At 36.8% G+C, this 18644-nt stretch overlaps 4 protein-coding genes across 5 annotated transcripts; 3 read left to right on the plus strand and 1 right to left on the minus strand.

Moving 5' to 3' along the window:
• Nucleotides 1-1715: 1715 nt before the first annotated feature.
• LOC126632491 (E3 ubiquitin-protein ligase ATL23-like) lies at nt 1716-2081 on the minus strand. Its single transcript, XM_050302909.1, has one exon. It carries the CDS (start codon nt 2079-2081, stop codon nt 1716-1718), a length of 366 nt encoding a protein of 121 aa, XP_050158866.1.
• Nucleotides 2082-4077: 1996 nt separating this feature from the next.
• On the plus strand, nt 4078-6073 carry LOC126633460 (uncharacterized). Its single transcript, XM_050304072.1, has 4 exons — nt 4078-4467; nt 4970-5072; nt 5387-5548; nt 5750-6073. Exons 1-4 carry the CDS (start codon nt 4196-4198, stop codon nt 5918-5920), a joined length of 708 nt encoding a protein of 235 aa, XP_050160029.1. The 5' UTR covers nt 4078-4195; the 3' UTR covers nt 5921-6073.
• Nucleotides 6074-7937: 1864 nt separating this feature from the next.
• On the plus strand, nt 7938-11087 carry LOC126632901 (uncharacterized). Of its 2 annotated transcripts, none has more exons than XM_050303432.1 (9): nt 7938-8105; nt 8388-8520; nt 8941-9021; nt 9121-9209; nt 9345-9419; nt 9856-9917; nt 10028-10084; nt 10368-10556; nt 10710-11087. In XM_050303432.1, the coding sequence occupies exons 2-9, from the start codon at nt 8398-8400 to the stop codon at nt 10787-10789; spliced, it is 756 nt and encodes a 251-aa protein (XP_050159389.1). In that variant the 5' UTR covers nt 7938-8105; nt 8388-8397; the 3' UTR covers nt 10790-11087. The 2 variants fall into 2 exon arrangements, with proteins under 2 accessions (XP_050159389.1, XP_050159390.1); XM_050303433.1 differs by having other exon boundaries at nt 10368-10599; nt 10650-10865.
• A 2561-nt stretch (nt 11088-13648) lies between these two features.
• Nucleotides 13649-16381, plus strand: LOC126633206 (probable 26S proteasome non-ATPase regulatory subunit 3). Its single transcript, XM_050303777.1, has 8 exons — nt 13649-13823; nt 13932-14119; nt 14215-14358; nt 14468-14604; nt 14783-14837; nt 14915-15025; nt 15373-15612; nt 15730-16381. The coding sequence occupies exons 1-8, from the start codon at nt 13733-13735 to the stop codon at nt 16240-16242; spliced, it is 1479 nt and encodes a 492-aa protein (XP_050159734.1). The 5' UTR covers nt 13649-13732; the 3' UTR covers nt 16243-16381.
• The last annotated feature ends 2263 nt before the right edge of the window (nt 16382-18644 follow it).

Consider the following 18644-nt stretch of genomic DNA (forward strand, 5'->3'; position numbering starts at 1 on the left):
TTTAATTTAGAAGATTCAGGTTTAAAAAATAAAAATAAAAATTTGCCACGTGGCACACATTTGGTAGCCACGTGGCATAAATGTGGTAGACACGTCAGCACTTAATGGATCAATGGATGGAAAATGTAACGGATGTATTATTTTGAAATAAAATAGTACGTGAGGTATGAAAGTGAAATATTTTAAAGATGTTGTATGAGGTTGTAATCTCAAATCTAATGAGCTACTATGTAATTTACCCTTAAACTTAACACGTAGACAAAAAGTATTAGTGATGGGAAAGGACGTCTCTTAAGTTGAGGTTAAAAAAAAACACACTAAAAGATAGTGGCTCAACTCCACGTCCGTTAACATCCATTTTTTATGATGAATTTGCGTTGTAGTGCGTATAGACTTATCTACTCCACATTTGTATGCTTGTGACACGATATTTTAACATTAGACAAACAAAATACATCATTGCAACACTCATTGAATATCCAATGACTGATAATTGATACAAAAGTTTGGAGATTTGTTTTTGGTAAAACATTTGAGACTTTGTTTACAACTAATGCTAGCCAGACTAAATTTTTTGACTAAATTTTCAAACCATGTGATGTATAACCAATAAGAAATAAGTAAGTTAATCGGCACTTAAGTAACAATTCAATCATTAACAATCACGTCATATGGTTTATTAAATTTTAGTCCAAAATAGTTGGTCTTCCTAGCATTATCATTTACTTTCTTAATGCATAAATCCAATGATTGCGGAGGAATTATGTCTTTGAAATTCCTTTTTTACTTCTCACCCTTTGGTTGGCAACACAAAGCACGCGACGTGGCAGGATTTATGGTTCCAGCTGCCCAATTCTGTGGACACACTGATCACGGACTGGATTCATTGCTCGCAATCAACGGAAATGAATGAAAAAATCATTTGTGGAAGGAATTTCAATTTTCAGGTGGGAACTCATGAATCAAAGTTTGTTCGGCTTCCAATATATACATATAATATTAGTAGGAAAATTTACGTTAAAATATGAGGTGACAAATAATCTATAGAGAAGTTACATGAGAGAATTCATGGAGAGTCACAATTTTGGAAATAAAGTTTTTTCAACATTACCTCTGAATTTTGAGCATGTTCACTTAACAAAAGTTGGAAAAATGAAGGAATCAGAGAATGTAGAAAGAAAGTAAGAATAAACAATCAGATCAACACGTAAGGGAAAGTTCCTCGTGTTTATTAATTCCAATTTCAATTTTTATTCTTTGTAGTAAACATTCTTTTATTATGAAAGCGATAGTGAAATTGGTTCCTGAGAAGGCATCTATTGTTTACAGTTGCAAGAGATGCCGATATTAGATGCCACATTCAGGAACAAATTTCACTATTTAGCATATTCCATCATATTTAGCATCTAATGTCGACATCACTTACAACTGTACCACTATTTCTTATGTCATTGTTATAGTATTGTAATTTTGTTGAATCGCTTTGTTTGAAGAAAAAAAAGAGAAGAAAAAGTCCGTAAAAATGGAAATTATATACATGTAGGTTGATACAACTAGGAAATTAATTAATTTGACAATAAACAATAACAATCTAGTGGCTAATTAATTACAATATTTCTGTCAATAGAGTAGCAAAATGAAACCACATGCAGCTAGCTTTTGCTTTTCTTTAGTTTCGTAATCAGCACGGATTTTCAGAAACATCGAGAGACTGATCAAACCGGGTGAAGTTTTGCTCGACAAACGGGGCAAAACGAGTGCTTCGAAAGCCAGGTATCGGCGCACAGCAGATGGAAGGCGTGGTTACAGCCGGGAACCACCCGCGCCGGTTGCTCTCCCTCGATATCGTCCAAACACACCGCACATTCCCTCCTCTCCGCCATCACCTCTTTCCCCGTTATTTTAGGCAAATTGTCGAGTTCTGACGCCGACAACCCATTCTCGGAAACCTGCCTGACAGGCAGGCCAATGTTGACGGCCTGGTCGTTCGTAGCGTACCATAACAAACATACGTACACTACGAACACCGCGCTTATCGCCACGCACGGCAGAAACATCGTCAAAAACACCGAAAGCAGCATTTCGATGTTCTCTTTACGGGAATCAAACTCCTACAGTGAACCGGAAAATTCAAGTTCTATGGTAGAACTAAGGTTTTTTAGATTGGCCGGTGAAGAAGTTGATTAGGTGAGGAGTGATGTTGTTGTGCGCAACAAAACATAGCGGAAATTAGGGTTTTTCTAGAAAGACAAAACGAAAAGTTAAGGGAAAATGAGAAATAATCATGGCTTGGGGAGATGGAATTCTGAGGTGGGAAAGTGAGGTGGTGACTGGCTGGGTGGTTTTACACTGTGAGTAGGCAATGGTGACGAGGATCTGTTATTTCCCCTCCGTTCACGCGTTTCGTGTTCCGCAAGTTTCTTAAAGGTGAAATATCTTGGTAGAACTATTTTCCCTCTTGGCGGTATGTTTTAAGTAAAAAAATAAATTACTTAAAAACTGTTTACAATAGATATTTTCATCGATTCTCGTAAAATCTACAATTTTTTAAATTGTTTAAGATAGATATTTTCATCGATTCTCGTAAAATCGACAATTTTTTAAATTGTTTAAGATAGATATTTTCATCGATTCTCGTAAAATCGACAATTTTTTAAATTGTTTAAGATAGATATTTTCATCGACTCTCGTAAAATCGACAACTTTATTTGCTTGGAATTGCCCTTAACACTATCAATTGTATATAAATGAAATTCTTGCGTGTAACATATTGAACGCAAAAATCGAAAAACTATTTCAAACTTCAAAATTTTTATCTAAAGGAGATTGATTATTATAAAATTAAATCAAACTCAAAATTTTGGTCTGGACTAACAAAATTATGCGTATCTCTTTGTAAACTCTTTGGGCCATTTTGGTAGATCGGATAAGGTTGGACTTTAGGTAGGGATGAGTTGCATAATCCATGTGTGTGGTTGGGTAACATAACGCATTATCTTTTCCTATTTTGAATTTGTAGCCAATCCAGTCCATATTTTAACTTTTCTTACCAAAACATTGGTTGGGGCACAAGTACAATTTAATTGAAAATAGCTCATCTCACTCTGCATACCAAACGAGATCTTTAAGTTAGCGTGTCCCCTTATGGGCCTTTGGGCACTCAACACTCTACTAAAAAGGCCCACAAGGAACTAGAAACGTTTATTCTGTTGTTTGCCTATTGGGATTAAGGAGAGAATAGGCCCATGAAATGTGGACTAGATTCTTTGACACAAATCATAAATACTAGGTGAACTCGATTCAAACTTCCTAATTTGATGCCTTGCAAGTTACCCTACTTGTCCACGATGTCGCAGAACTCCTCACAATAATTAATACTATATTGCAAAGTGTTACAGTTTTTTTTTTTTTTCTTGACAATTCTTATATGATCGCCTAACCCGAATTTCAGTTCCGTTTGACGAGTAAAACGATTTGCGCTGATGTATGTTAGGCTAGTTGGCCAAAGAAGCATACCTTTTTTTTTTAATTCGAGTTTGAACTTCTCTGCCTAAAGATTATAGAATATCACATTTTCGATATCAAAAACAGAAACATAATGAGTAACAAACAATAACTTGTCGCTCAGTATTACGGTCTAGTAGTATTTTTCTTCACTTGTAAGTGAGAGGTCTTAGGTTCAATTTTGGCTAAATGCAAATTTGAATAAAGATAATATTGTTTGTTTAAAAAAAAAACAATAACTTCTCAAAAAAATTGCGTATTTGGCTGTTTAATACAATTTCCTTCACATTATCCGCAGACACTTGGGCTGCCTGATTCTAGCAGGAGGCCCAAAGTTTAATCAATTCTTTACCAACTAATTTAGCCATAAACCCGGGAAGATACAAAATTAACCATTTAATTTAGGAAATTTTAACGAAAAACTCTCAATACTGTTCACTTTAATAAAAAATTACATTTTATACTAAAAAGTTAATCATGATACTATTTATTTTACTATTTATTTTATAACTGTAGTTAAAACTTAAATTTTCAAACTGTTTTAATTAGTTTTTTATTTAATTTAATTTTGTCAAAATCCAGGGAAGATACATTTCCACAGGCGGTTCCATGCGGTCTTGGTGCAGCACAGGTGATTTGCCTTCATACGGTCCACTCGAAGAAACAGAGAGACAAAAGCGGAAGAAAAAGAATGGCGGAACCAAAGCACAGAATCCTTAAACTCGAAACAGCTTTAACGTTGTTGGTCGTGCTGGTTTTGAGCGGATGCGCGCAGAGATTGCCCCCTTCAAAATACGATGGGTTTTTGTACGGACACCACCGAGTTGACTCCGATTCGATCCTGATCGAAGCGTTCTTCGACCCGGTCTGCCCAGACAGTAGGGACGCCTGGCCGCCCCTCAAACAAGTCGTCGAGCACTACGCCCCTCGCGTCACGGTGGCAATTCACCTCTTACCGTTGCCGTAAGTAAACAGACTCCTCTCTTTCTATCTGCCTATGTCTTCGTCAGAAATTGGATAAGAACAATTAATTAATTTATTTATTTTCAAACTATAGATGTTGTTAGATTAGAGGTTAGATTAGTCATTGACGGAATTTGAGCACACGCCCTCAAGGGCTCAACAGTTTTCCACCACTATGGTAGAGGGCCAATAAGAACAATTGAAGTCGTGTAGTTTTTGAGAAATCGATTGCATGTTATGAATTTGAAGTCAGAAGCTTATGTACAACGAAAAATCAAAGCGATTAAATTAATGAAAATGAAACCGACAAATAGCCTGTTTGCAAAGTAAGGGTAAGTCTGCGTCCATCGCAAAGCGGGGAGCCTAAGAGCTTAAACCGACAAATAAACCAGGCTTAGTTTTGCAAAATTCAGACTTCGAGGCGACCTGGGTAAATTTGTAGCAGATGACCCTGATCGGTAAATGTCAAATTACTTCAAAAATCTTGTTTCTGAAACTGCAGTTACCATGACAATGCTTTCGTTACTTCTCGGGCTCTGCACATCGTAAACCAGCTGAAACCTTCTGCTACATTCCCATTGTTGGAGTGGTTCTTCAAGAATCAGGTTAAGATCACTTCATTAGTTGTTAATTTCGTAGCATATCCTTTTTTTGGTGCTGATATATACTTGTTTTTCATTTGCTACTATCGGTCTATCTATCTGCAATCTGCATTATGTAGAAATTTCTTGCATCGCTCTCGGGAATTCACTTATTCGATCCATTACTCAGCTGCTAGGCTAATTCGCTGGATTTCGAGCTCATATTTCTTAGACGAAAGCTACTATTTGGTTGCTTGGTAGTTTATTAGCCAAGATATGTATGTGTTGTTGGTATTAAAGTTTCTGTTGATCTGAAATTGTCTCAAAAAATTAAACAGGAGAGGTATTATAATGCTCAAACTCGCAACATGTCCAGAGTTGCTGTTGTAAATGACATAGTGAACTCTGTCACAGAAGTGATTGGGAACTCCTATCACAGCGCCATTGAATTTGGCTTCAATGACCGGAAAACGGATCTGAAAACAAGGGTTTCCTTCAAGGTAATGCAGTATATGTCGTTTCTACGTTACTTATAATTTCGAATAGCTAGTATGCTTATATTGGTGTTACAATTAAGCACATTATGAAAAATGCTACCGCACACGCAATCTCTCATTTGCAGGAGTCATACAGTTGACAATTAGAACCATGTAGTCTTCCCAATATTCGGTTTTTCATGTTCATTGTCTTTCGTCATGCAGTTTAGCGCTTCAAGAGGGGTGTACGGAACACCTACTTTCTTTGTCAATGGATTTGTATTGCCAGATGCTGGCTCCAGTCTAGATTTTAACGGGTGGAAAAAAATCATTGATCCGTTAGTTGTTGGTAACGGGGCGCCGAAGAGCCAAGAAAATGTGCAATTCTTCTTGTGAAGGACTGAGCTAATTGCTTGATGTGCTTGGTTGGTTGAAGAATAAACTCAACAATGCTGGGTCCAGTGTAGATTTATCTGTGAATTGTAGTCATGGAATTATTGATCTGTAACAATTGTGAAAAATGCATCCAGTCTCCTTAAGACTTTTGTCCCTCTTGTCTCGTATTGCTATTTGCCTTGTTAAAGGTCATTTCATGTTGGTTGCAGTTTTCCAATTAGCAACAGCGAAGAACAGTAGAAGGGGAGGTCATTTTTTATCCAAGATAGTGTTAAGGTAATTTTTTAAGGAAAACTAATGAAAAGTTCCTGAAAACTTTGAGTTTTAATGATAAGGACAAAATAAAGGGTAAAGTGAATAGTACCAGGTTTGACTTTTTAGTGTACAAATGTGGTTTTTCGTTAAAACTCTCTATTTTTTATTCAAGAAGGTGATCAGTGGTGGCTTGGCCACGGTGTCCACCCTTGGGGCCGGGAAGACTCTTAAAGGCATTTCAACCTACTTCTGGTCACCATGATTTTTTAGTCTATTTTATTTGAAACGATATATTTTTCGAAATTTGAACCTAATAAGGGACAGTTTGGGATTACTGTGTTTTTTTTTTTTTTAAATTACTTCTGATGTGCTTTAAGAATAATCAGTTGTAAAATAAAGCTGATGAGCGCTTGGCTAACTGAATTTTAAAAGTGTTATGAATTTGTGAGTATAAAAAGCAGAATAAAAGCGTTTGGTAAAATTTAATGTAAAAGTGATATAACTATATACAATAACAAATGGACATAATAGTAGGAGTGGGGGTGACGACAACAGTAGTGGTGGTTGCGGCAATAATGGTGGTAGTGGCAGTTGTGGTTGTGGTGGCAGTGATGGCGGTTGTGGTAGTGATGCATGGTGGTGGTGGTGGCGATGGCGGCATTGATGGTGGTAACAATGGTGGTGGTGGCGATGGTGGCAACAATGGTGGAGTAGAGGTAATGATGGTGGTGACAATGGTAGTGTTTACTTTTTTTCTCTAAAGGATAAAATGTGTGTGGAAAGCTAAATAATGTCACTTAAAAAAAAAAATTAATCAAGGTATACAACAATTGAAACTATTTATTAAAGACCCAACTATGCTTTTTATTAAAGTAGCTTTTAAAAGCAACCTCTATGTTGCTTTTAAAACTGTTGTCTGGAGCATGTTGCTTTCAAAACAGGGAGTTTTAACGAAAAGCCCACGTTACTGTTCACTTTAACGAAAAACCACATTTTTACACTAAAAAGTCAAACCTGGTACTATTCATTTTACCTTTTATTTAGTCGTTATCGTTAAAACTCAAAGTTTTCAAGCCTTTTTCATTAGTTTTCCTTTTAAAATAAGTAGAATATTTTACTTTTACCAAACATTTTTTTACTGCTTAACTTTAAAGTGAAGCAGTTTTTAGTAAAAAAAAAAGCAATACCAAACAAGGCCTAAGACTTCTCACCTGCATTTGAAGAATAATACTACTAGACTTTAATACTAAGTGACAAGTCTCTCTAAACTTAAAATTAGGGCCAATGTAACGGCCAATTAATTGTCACAAATGTCCAAAATTTCTGTATGTGTAACGGACATGATTAATTTTTAGGGGTATATACGTCAACAAAATACCATATCTACAGGGTAAAATAATAAATACTTGAAACTCTGGTAAATACTTCGAAAACATGATAATCGAGTTATGAGAAACAATTAAGAAAATAATTAAAGTTACACATATGCAATTCTATTGTATAAAATGGTAGAAAATAACCATCAATTTAACAGAATATTTAACATGCAAAAACTTTGGACAAAATGAGAAAAAATAGAGGTTCAAAATCAAATTAAAAGTTCAGAGAAGACGAAATCACAAAAATACAACATTGTAAAGTGTGTTTTTTTGTTCGTAGATATTTGAAAATTACGAGAGGCTCAACACCGTATATGGGCCGGGCTCTACAAAGTGCACAAACCCCTTGAGGAAGTAAGCAACTGTTTGGAGACATAGACGGGGAAGGAAGTAAAGATGGTGGTTAGGGTAGTTTCGTGGAGAGTATATAAACCAAGAGACAACCCCGCGCTGCGGATTAGGGCGTAAAAGAAAAACGAAGCCGTAGAAGAGGGCTCTTTTTTGTGTGGAGCGCTTACTTATCCTTTTTTGAACCACCACCAGCACCACCGGTACGTTCCCCTTCCTCTCTCCGTCCAGATCCAACCCTCCGTTTCCTTCTCTCCCCTCTCGATTTTGCATGTTCCGCCTCCTTAGCTTCTGTTTGGTTTCCGAGAATCTGTTTTCCCGAGAAATTTTTTGATTTTGTTGTCTGTGTTGAGCTGTGCGTTTGGGACCTGGTTTTGTTTTGTTTGTCCCGGAATTTGTAGAGCGTGATTGTTTAATTTAATTTAATTTAAATTTTCGTTTGGTTTTTTGAGACGATTAGTTTTATGTTTTGAAAAAAATTGTAGGGCGGAAGAGATGGATCGGTACCAGAGAGTGGAGAAGCCGAGAGTGGAGACGCCTATCGATGAGAACGAGATTAGGATTACCAGTCAGGGCAGGATGCGCAACTACATCACCTACGCCATGACCCTGCTTCAGGTCTCTCTCCCTCTCCTTTTTTTTTCTTCCATTTTTTGTGTTTAATTTCTGCTTTCGGATGTATCGAATTGATTTTTTTTTTAATAGAATGAAATTTTGTTGTGGATTATGATGAAACAAATTCAAACTGTGTTGTTAATCTTGTGTGTTTATCTGCTGCTGTTGATTTTCTGCTCGTATGTGATTATATGGTAGTATATAAGGTGTGTGGAAGTTTGAGAATGCGTAGGGATGAATTAATAAAGATTGAATAGAGATTTCGGATTTATGTTAGGTTCTGATAAACCTATATTACTTGATACAGCACCTTAGATTTTGCTTATCCGAGAGACTTCGGATGTAGTTTAGGTTATTTTAGACCTATATTAGTTATTACAATACCTTAGGTTTTCTTTATCCGCTTGTGCCGCATCCTTGCAGGAAAAAGGATCGGATGAAGTTGTGTTCAAGGCCATGGGAAGAGCCATCAACAAGACTGTAACGATTGTGGAGTTAATCAAGGTTATGTGTCTTGTTCTGAATCGTTATGTATTGTTTGTGAGATGTTTGTTTCCGTTCTTGGATTAGGCTGACAAGATGTTCTTATTACTGTTGTTTCAGAGAAGAATTGTTGGTCTTCATCAGAACACTACAATTGGTTCCACAGACATAACTGATATCTATGAACCTCTTGAGGAAGGCCTTGATACGTAAGCCTAGTTTAAACTTTAAACCGTATTTTGAACACCTCTGATTTGTTGCAGTACTTCATGAGGGGTACTATTTTTTTGGCCTTGTCTGTTATTGGTGATTTTATACCTCGTGTTGTCCTGTTTTTGTCACAGTCTGGAGACAACAAGGCATGTGTCAATGATTGTGATAACTCTGTCAAAGAAGGAAATAAATCAATCCTCCATCGGGTGAGTTTCTACTAGTTACCTTTTTCTTGTTTGAAATGTAACCCGAGTGTGTAGTCGAGTTGTCTTAGCGTATGTAGAATCTCTTCCTGACAATATATGGAACCATATTACTCAAAAGAGTGGAGGATCTCCTATAACTCTGGTTATTTATAAATTGTGTATCTAATACATGTATACACAATTTACATTGGTTATTAGCATTATGGATTGCTGAGTCACACATTAAGATATGTAAGAACCTTCTTTACAAATTAGGCTAAGAAATTATAGCAGAATAGTTGTATATGTTGTTACGGTCATAGTTGTATATGTTGTTATGGTCTGCAAGTATAAGTTGCTTGCTTTCATGTTGAAAATGAAACTCTGGTACCAATTAAGTTCCGTTGTTCCTTTTCCGTTGTTCATATTAACATTTGTGAACTACTGCTACCATCAGGTATCAGCCGCCTTTACCCGCTGAGCTTGTGAAGGCATCAACGGAGATTGATTATGAAGGAGGTACTACCATTTTACTAACCACATTCATTTAATTAGCAATTGTCTTCTTCCCTCCCCCTTCCTCCTCTAGTATTACTCTACATTTTGTTGAACATTTCTGTTCTCTGCAGAGGGCACAACAAATGGTCGTGGACGTGGACGTGGCAGAGGAAGGGGAAGGTTCAGAGGTAGCCTGTTAGAATGTTTCTACACTTTTACTTGCCTTTTTCTATAATTTTCTCCTATTAATTCTGCTGGCACTATAATGGTTTCCTTTACCAATTTCAACCCTGTATACCTTAATATAGATACGTTCTAAAATGATTGAGTAATTGTGATTCAAGAATGTTGTGATGGTTTTAGGTGTCTTGGTTGGTGGACAGTATTATATCCTGAATGGTAGCTGGTTTTCGATTTAAAACAGGCTATTGAAGTGTTTTAATGGCTAAATTGTTTTGATAATAATTGTAGGGAATGGCTTTGTCTCAACTGAATATGACGATGGAGGTTATGACCAGAGTCAGGGGAACTTTAGGGGTAGGGGCCGTGGGAGAGGACGTGGTTTCCGAGGCCGTGGAAGAGGAGGGTACAATGGTCCCCAGTATGATGCTCAGCAAGATGGAGGATACATTGAAGAAGCACCTGCTCAAGGTGGCCGTGGTATGTATATCTCCTTTTTTCCCTTGTATATAGCCACAAGAGAGTAGCGCGTGCGTGCCTGGATTCTTTTGCTTGATTGACTTCCATAGGCAGGCGTGATGTAGCCAACTGAAATTGTTATGCATTGCATCTCAATACAATATTGGTGTGCAGGTCGTGGCCGTGGGAGGGGAGGATATCGTGGAAGGGGACGTGGCTATAGGTCAAATGGGCCGATCCAGGCAGCTGCTTGAGGTGCGATACGAGCGTCATTGGAACATCATACAAAAAATGGCCAGTGTCAAGTAATGGACGCCTTATCTTATCAAATATCTATGTTTACAAGTTTCCGTTTTTTCCATGTCGTTTATTATTATCCGTGGTATGGCAGACTTCTAATGTTAACTGTACGGCATGATCCCTGTAGATTTAGTTTAGAGTTCCATGAGGCAATCCCTCCGTTTTGTCGTGTAGATTTAGGTGAGATGTTTGAACAGTTGTAATTTTCCATCTGGATTGATAAGCGTATTCTTTTATTTTATTGTTGCCAAAGTTCTTGGTGTCAGAATTATCTCCCCTCCTCCTCCTCCTCCTCCTCCTCCTCCTCCTCCTCCTCTTCATTTTTTGGCTTTGCAAGAACAGTATAATGCATGTTTGTGGTGTTTTTAAGATGATGAGTGTATTTTTAACTGCGAAGATTTGTAGGGTGCGGGTTTGGGTACAGGTTTGCATACGAAACGTATGGTTTTGGGCCTCTCAATAAATGGTATGATAACCTCATAAGGTATTATAATATTTTCCTTAATTCACACGTAAAAAATTTCTCAAAATTTTATATTATATGTTTTCTCAAAATTTTTGAGTTATAATTCAGTTTTTAATTGGTATTTCGAGTTTTTGACTAAATATATTGCATGTGCTACAAAACTCTCTGACCGTAGCATACAAAAATTCATTTGGTAACATGTGCATGTTAAATCGCAATTGTGGTTTGGAACTTAGGTTGGAACGTGTTTGGAACCCAAAACCGAGCCAACCCAGATCGTGCTCACCCCTGTATGTAATGGTATTTCTCTTAGTTACTAAGTGAAAGGTGGGTTTATCTCACATGGACAAGGAGCACTTATAATTTGTGTTGAGTTTGGTGTTTAGTTATGATTGGTCTATTATGCGACGTAGTTTAATATTCCTCATCTAGAATTTGAGTAGAATATCATTGTATTAGAATAAAAGAAAAGTATAGAGTTTAATTCGTATAAAGAATTATTTTCAAAAGCGTAATGCACGTGTTTTTTTCAGTGTTCTAAAAAACGGCCTAGGCGGCCGCCTAGGCGCTAGGCGCCTAACAACTGAGGTTTTTTTGGGCAAATCGGGAGGAAAAATCGGGTTGGGCCTAGGCGGCGCCTAGGCGGGCTGGGCGGCTAGGCGGGTTAGGCGGGCTAGGCGGGCTAGGCGGCCCTAGGCGGTCCTAGGAGGTTTTTTTTATTTTTTATTTTTTATTAATTGCGTGCTTTTTTCTTTTTTGGTTTCATGGTGGTATACTTATGGAAATGGTGTATCTAATTTGCAAATGATGGATTTACTACAAGTTCATCCAATACTTATGGAAATAGTGTACCTAATTTGCATTTTATCATTATTTTATTATCCAGACAAGTATAATTTTTTTTAGGTGTCAATATGCACTTATTTACAAGATATACAAGAAATTTACCTAAATCCGCCTAGGCGCTAGGCGCTAGCCCGCCGTCCGACTAGCGCTTAGCGTTTTTTAGAACCTTGGTTTTTTTTAAGTATAAAAATTTGAAATGAACAATGATAATTTTATAGTGCCAATAACAATTGTTTCTCCTATTTTGTTTCTTCAATTTTTAATGGCGATATTTTGGTTCCTCTCAATTGATGACTGAAATTTGACTTGAAGAGAAAGAAAACTTGAAAAAATAGTTTTAAAAGGTTAAAAATTCAAAGATTTTAATGGAGTTTTATAGACTTTATTTGTATTTTAGGTGAATTCATTCAAAATGGCCTGATTTCCTAATACCTTAAAAAAAACACTATAAAATCCATCAAATCATTCACTTTAAATACTTTAAGATCAAATTCTAACACTATGTTTGGATGAGGGAAATAAACTTAGAATTTGGATCAAAGTCTGAATTTATAAATTAACATGTAACAATTCCTTTATTTGGATTCATAAACATAGAAATTTAGAATTTTCATGTGGAAAAAAAACTTGGAATTTGGGATCTCTAACACTATGTTTGGATGAGGGAAATGAACTTGGAATTTGGATAAAAGTCAGAATTTATAAATTGACATGCACCAATTCCCTTGTTTGGATTTATAACATAGAAATTTAGAATTTCCGCGTGAAAAAAAACTTGGAATTTGGGGCCTCCAATTTCCAAGTTTAAATTCCATGTAAATATGTGTCATTTCCCAATTTCTATGATTGGGAGTTTAAAATTAGCAAATTTTGTTTTCAATTCCATTGTTTTTTTAAGTTAACCAAACAACAAAATTCACAAATTCTAGAAAATAAAATCCATTCATTTCAATTTCCGTCATTTTAAAATTCCTTAGTAATCTTAAATTTCTTCATCCAAATATAGTGTAATTCCCAAGTTTAAATTCCATGTAAATATGTGTCATTTCTCAATTTTTATGATTGAGAATTTAAAAATAATTTCATATTCAATTCATTTGTTCTTTTAGGTTAACCAAAAAAGGAAATTCAAAAATTCTAGAAAATAAAATCCTGGCATTTCAATTTTCATCATCTTAAAATTCTTTAAGAATCTTAAATTTTCTTCCAAACATAATGTAATTGAATTTTTTATAAATTACTTCAAAATCTTGAATAAATACATCTAGATTTCTATGAAGTTCTATAAAGTTTTAAAATCTTAATGAAATAGTTAATACTCATAAATTCTACTTTGATTGATTTAAAATAGGAAACTTTAACAAAAAAAACTCCTAACATTGTTCACTTTAAAGAAAAATCATATTTTTACACTCAATCCTGATACTATTCACTTTACCGTTTATCTTGTTATTATCCTTTTTAACACTCAGTTTTCCACACAATTTGTAAACTCTTTTAAAATCCTATAAACCGCCTGCAACCAAGTAAAAGCAGGTGCTGCAAAAAATCTGGTAGGTAGGTGTTATTGAAGGAGAAAGAAGAGATGAGTACTCCAGACGTGCAGATGAAAGACGACGAATCCCAATCCCAATCCAAACCCTCTTTCCATTCCGATTCGGCTTCCACTCTGCAGCGTAAGCTTCAAAATCTCTGTCTCAGATTTCTTCCAACTTCTAGGGTTTTCGTTTCCTCATCAGTTACATATCTAATTCTGAAATTTGGGGCTTTTCCTAACACCCTAGATTTGAAGGAGGCGGCGTCGTTTATTGAGGCCGCTTCCTCCACCAAAGAGGTCCGCAGAATATCCCGCGCCGTCCGCCTGACGGTTGCGCTCCGCCGCAAGCTCACGGCGGCCGTGCTCTCTGCATTTCTCGATTTCGCTCTTCTTCCCGGTTCTGAAGCACACGCGCATTTGTCTGCCTACCTTAAGGTGTTTGAATAATCGAACAATGTTTATTTACTGTTACATTAATTTATCTTGTTCGAATTTTTGCAAATTATTGTGTTTGAATTTGTACTGTGTAGAATGATAAGCATGACATGGAAGTTGACAATGATGCTGCAGCTTCTGCTGTTCAAGTTCCGGCAAAGCACGCGTTGCCCGAGCTCGAAATCTACTGTTACTTGCTTGTGATACTTTTTCTGATTGATCAGAAAAGATACGATGAGGTTGAATCGATCACTCTGCTCTTCTTTTTTGTTTGATTTCTCCATTGTCTGTGTTGAGTTGTCCCAAATTTGAAAACTTTCTTTTCTTTTTGTTGCGCCATTCTTTTAGGCGAAAGCTTGTTCCTCAGCTAGTATTGCGCGAATTAAGAGTTTCAATAGAAGAACCGTCGATGTTCTAGCATCCAGATTGTACTTTTATTACTCGTTTTGCTATGAGCTGACTGGAAATCTTGCTGAAATTCGGGGGTAAGCTGTTAATCGACCCAATATGTCTCTTTTGTTTGCAACTTTTAAGTTTAACCTCTCACTACATATGTTCTTATGCATGCTTGTACACATTTAACACATGAAAGGAACCCTGAGGACACTGGTTGCTCTGTCGGTTTGTAGTATCTGCTCTAATTTCATTGCATCTGTTTTTTAGCAACCTCCTTGCGCTGCATCGCATTGCCACATTGCGTCATGATGAGTTGGGTCAGGTGAGTGTCCAAGGGGATTACAGTTTGTTTTGTATTTGGGATGTTAGAACTTAAAACTATATGGTTATGTTATGCAGGAAACACTTCTCAACCTGTTACTTCGAAACTATCTCCATTATAACCTGTATGACCAGGCAGAGAAGCTAAGGTCTAAGGCACCACGATTTGAAGCACATTCAAACCAACAGGTACAGCAATCTCTTTCCAGATTATATAACTAGAATCCAGTTTTATAAATCTAGAGTCTTGGGAGTTATCCAGTTTTTCCCTGTTGGAGCTTTGCATTCCTTAAGAACTTGCAACTGCATTTTGAGCTTTGTTTCCCCCCCTGAAACTTTGTTTACATTTCTCATGGGTTTGTTTTTTTCTTAAACCTTTTCAAGACTCAATATTCGAGACATACACTTCACCAGCTTTCTGGTGATATGTGCCTAATGGTGTCCATCAATGCTTGTCAACGTTCTGTTACCAGAAGTGGACATTGTGTTTGAAGTGTCTAAATTGCAAATTTCTGAGACAATTGTTTTATATGCAGTTTTGCCGTTATCTCTTCTACCTTGGAAAGATTCGGACAATACAATTGGAGTATACAGATGCAAAAGAGTCTCTCTTGCAGGCTGCTCGTAAAGCCCCTCTTGCAGCCCAAGGTTTCCGAATTCAATGTAACAAATGGGCTGTCTTGGTTCGCCTGCTGCTTGGTGAAATACCAGAGAGGATCATCTTCATGCAGAAAGGAATGGAAAAAGCTTTGAGGCCATACTTTGAACTTACAAATGTGAGTCTACATTCTCATGACTGTTAATCGTCTTGCGTAAATGGTGTCTGACTTCTTGCTTAAATATTAATTGATTAATGTTATCTCCTTTCTTTTTCAAATTGTTGGCATTGTCAGGCTGTTCGAATTGGTGATTTAGAACTATTCAGAAATGTTGCAGCAAAGTTTGCTGGCACTTTCAGTAAGGACCAAACCCACAATTTAATTGTTCGGCTGCGACATAATGTCATCAGGACAGGATTGCGAAATATCAGCATCTCTTATTCGCGCATCTCACTTGCTGATGTTGCCGAGAAGTTAAGATTGGTTTCAGGAAACCCAATCGCGGATGCTGAAAGCATCGTGGCTAAGGCTATCCGCGACGGCGCCATTGAGGCCTCGTTAGATCATGCAAATGGGTGGATGGTGTCCAAGGAAACTGGAGACATTTACTCTACTAATGAGCCTCAGGCTGCTTTCAACTCCAGGATTGCCTTTTGTCTCAACATGCACAACGAAGCAGTTCGGGCCCTGCGGTTTCCTCCAAATCCACACAAGGAGAAAGAGAGTGCTGAGAGGAGAGAGAGGCAACAACAGGAGCAAGAGCTTGCCAACCATATTGCAGAGGACGACGACGACGACGATTTTTAATGCCAAGTGTTCCTTAAGTGTTTCTTGATTCTAGACAGATGGTTCCTCCTTTTCATTTAGACACCCGGTATTAACCTCGAATTGTAACTGTTATCAGTTGTTATGTTAAATACTTAATCCTACGTTTTAAAATCTCAAATCTGCCCTATGATGCATGCTAGCCCCAAATTCCAAATCACGAATTGCGAAATACACCAAAGAGCGTGTTTCGCGTTTATCACATTACAACTAGCACTAGTTGTGTGTTTCTTGCAAGAAACACTTTTTAAGTGTTTTTTCATGATGCATTTGTATTTGAAGTAAGGATGATTTTAATAACATTTTCAATAAAAACGTTTTTAGCCATTTTAAAAGCACTTCCAAATAAGTTCTTAGATGTTAAATATTGGTCATTGTAACTTTGACTAAGAATATAACAACTAAAAAGCCTTCTCTCCTCCCCTCCCTCTCCTCTGGCCGTTTCTTTCCAAATACAAAACTCCATTTTCCCTTACCTTTTCACCTTGTCTCCCTTCCTCATAATCCATCCCCAACCCGTCTTATGTTTTGATATGCGCACTCTAGGCCATATATGATTTCCAGATTTATTTCCCTCCCTTATTTTCCCTACCCCAATCGGAATGCCGAATTTCCCTCAAGACCAAGTGTTTTGCGGTGGCCAAAGTAAGGGTATTTTGCATACCCTTTTAGCCTCACCTTTTATCTATGTGTTAATGTGTTTGTATGTATTTGCAGGGATTAGTAGATGAGATTTGGATCTGGTCACTATCTCTTGGTTCTGCATCTTTGGTGAAAAATTCTGGATGTGATGTGCTTTTGGTACTTTTGTGCTACGATGTCTTGATCGATTTCACCACTCAGTCATTTTCTCTAGTATGTGTCAAGTAGCTATTGACAAGACTTTCATGACGACGACGGCGACAGATGCAACTTTTTGCACGGTCATAGATTAGGGATTTGAGTTTTAGTTTTTACTTATTTAATTGGAATGGGCTTTTATGTATTTTTATCCCCCCAATGTATCAGTATTATTTTGCCTTCTTATGTGTTGACCTGTAACCTTCCTTCGGATGAATGAAATTTACTTTCCAGACAAAACGGAAAAAACACAGAAGCGTACAGTGTGAATACAGAACCACAGTTTCCTTAATGGCATGTACTATCATGTGCAAGATTTGAGCAGTTGACTTTGAATCATTTAAGCACCAACTGAACTGACCAACTTGAACAACTCCTAACCATTATCTCACTCAAACGACCTTTTGATTTAGGTATACAATGTTGTTTGCTTTACGTCAAAACTCCTGAGATTGCGCCAGGAAACTTTATGGTTTTTTCATTTTTTTCTGGGTTTTTATTTGTCGAACAAGCAAATGGGTCTCAGAAATTAATTTGGTTTTGGGGACTTCATGTGATATTGTCAAAGTATTTCTTATATTGTATTGTATGGGAGCCCTCTAGATCTCAGTAGCGGTGCTTAATAAACTATATTACAAGTCGATGGACTCTCTCTCTCTCAAAAATGCTCGACGGTGCTGCATCACGATTCACGTGGCAACTGTCATGAAAATACTTGTACGATCAATACCAAAACTCCATTTCCAAAATTTCAAATTCATTTGTTTTTTTCTTTAAACAAAGCAAAGAGGTTATATCTGCATGACAAATTCAGGAATTTTTATTTTCTCGATAGATTAAATATAAAAAAAGAACTTTATAAGTTATTTTTTACAACACAATTGTCTTATTGGTTGGTGAGCAAATCTTAACGATGATCGCACATAAAAGATTGAAGAAAGAAATTGTGATAAAATAATTTAAGTGTAGCGAGTGGATTTTCATCAAATGAAGGATATAGTTGATGGTTTCGTGTAAAAAGGTGATATACAATCTATTATATTAAAATATTTTTCTTAGGAATATACAACTCAGGAAAATGTAGTGTGTAATGTGAAAACGGGGTCATGTGTAATGCAAGAAAGAAGAACGATGCCATATCATATAAGGTCAAGCCTCAAGGAAGTAGCATGTAAAGTTGTGTGCTACGATACGACCCTGAAATATATAAGTTCCAATCATACAAAAACACATTAAATATTTGCCCATTTTATCTTCAAATAGCAACAACCTGCAACTTGGATTTCTGCATTTTGATCATTCCCGGCTTTTCTGTTGGTCAAGAGCATGTGGAGCGGAGGTGGGAGAGAGAGAGAGAGAGAGAGAGAGAGAGAGAGAGAGAGAACGTGGAAATAATTGCTGAACAATTCAGACTTTGCAGAGAGACAGAGAGATGGATAATTCAATTTATTATTTAATTAATAACTTAATTAATACACCAAATTAATCATATACGTTCAATCCGGCTGCAGAGATTATTCCATGTGAGGTGGTTGCATGGGCAT

Source organism: Malus sylvestris, chromosome 8, assembly GCF_916048215.2.
Source record: "Malus sylvestris chromosome 8, drMalSylv7.2, whole genome shotgun sequence".
In the NCBI taxonomy this organism is placed as follows: Eukaryota; Viridiplantae; Streptophyta; class Magnoliopsida; order Rosales; family Rosaceae; genus Malus; species Malus sylvestris.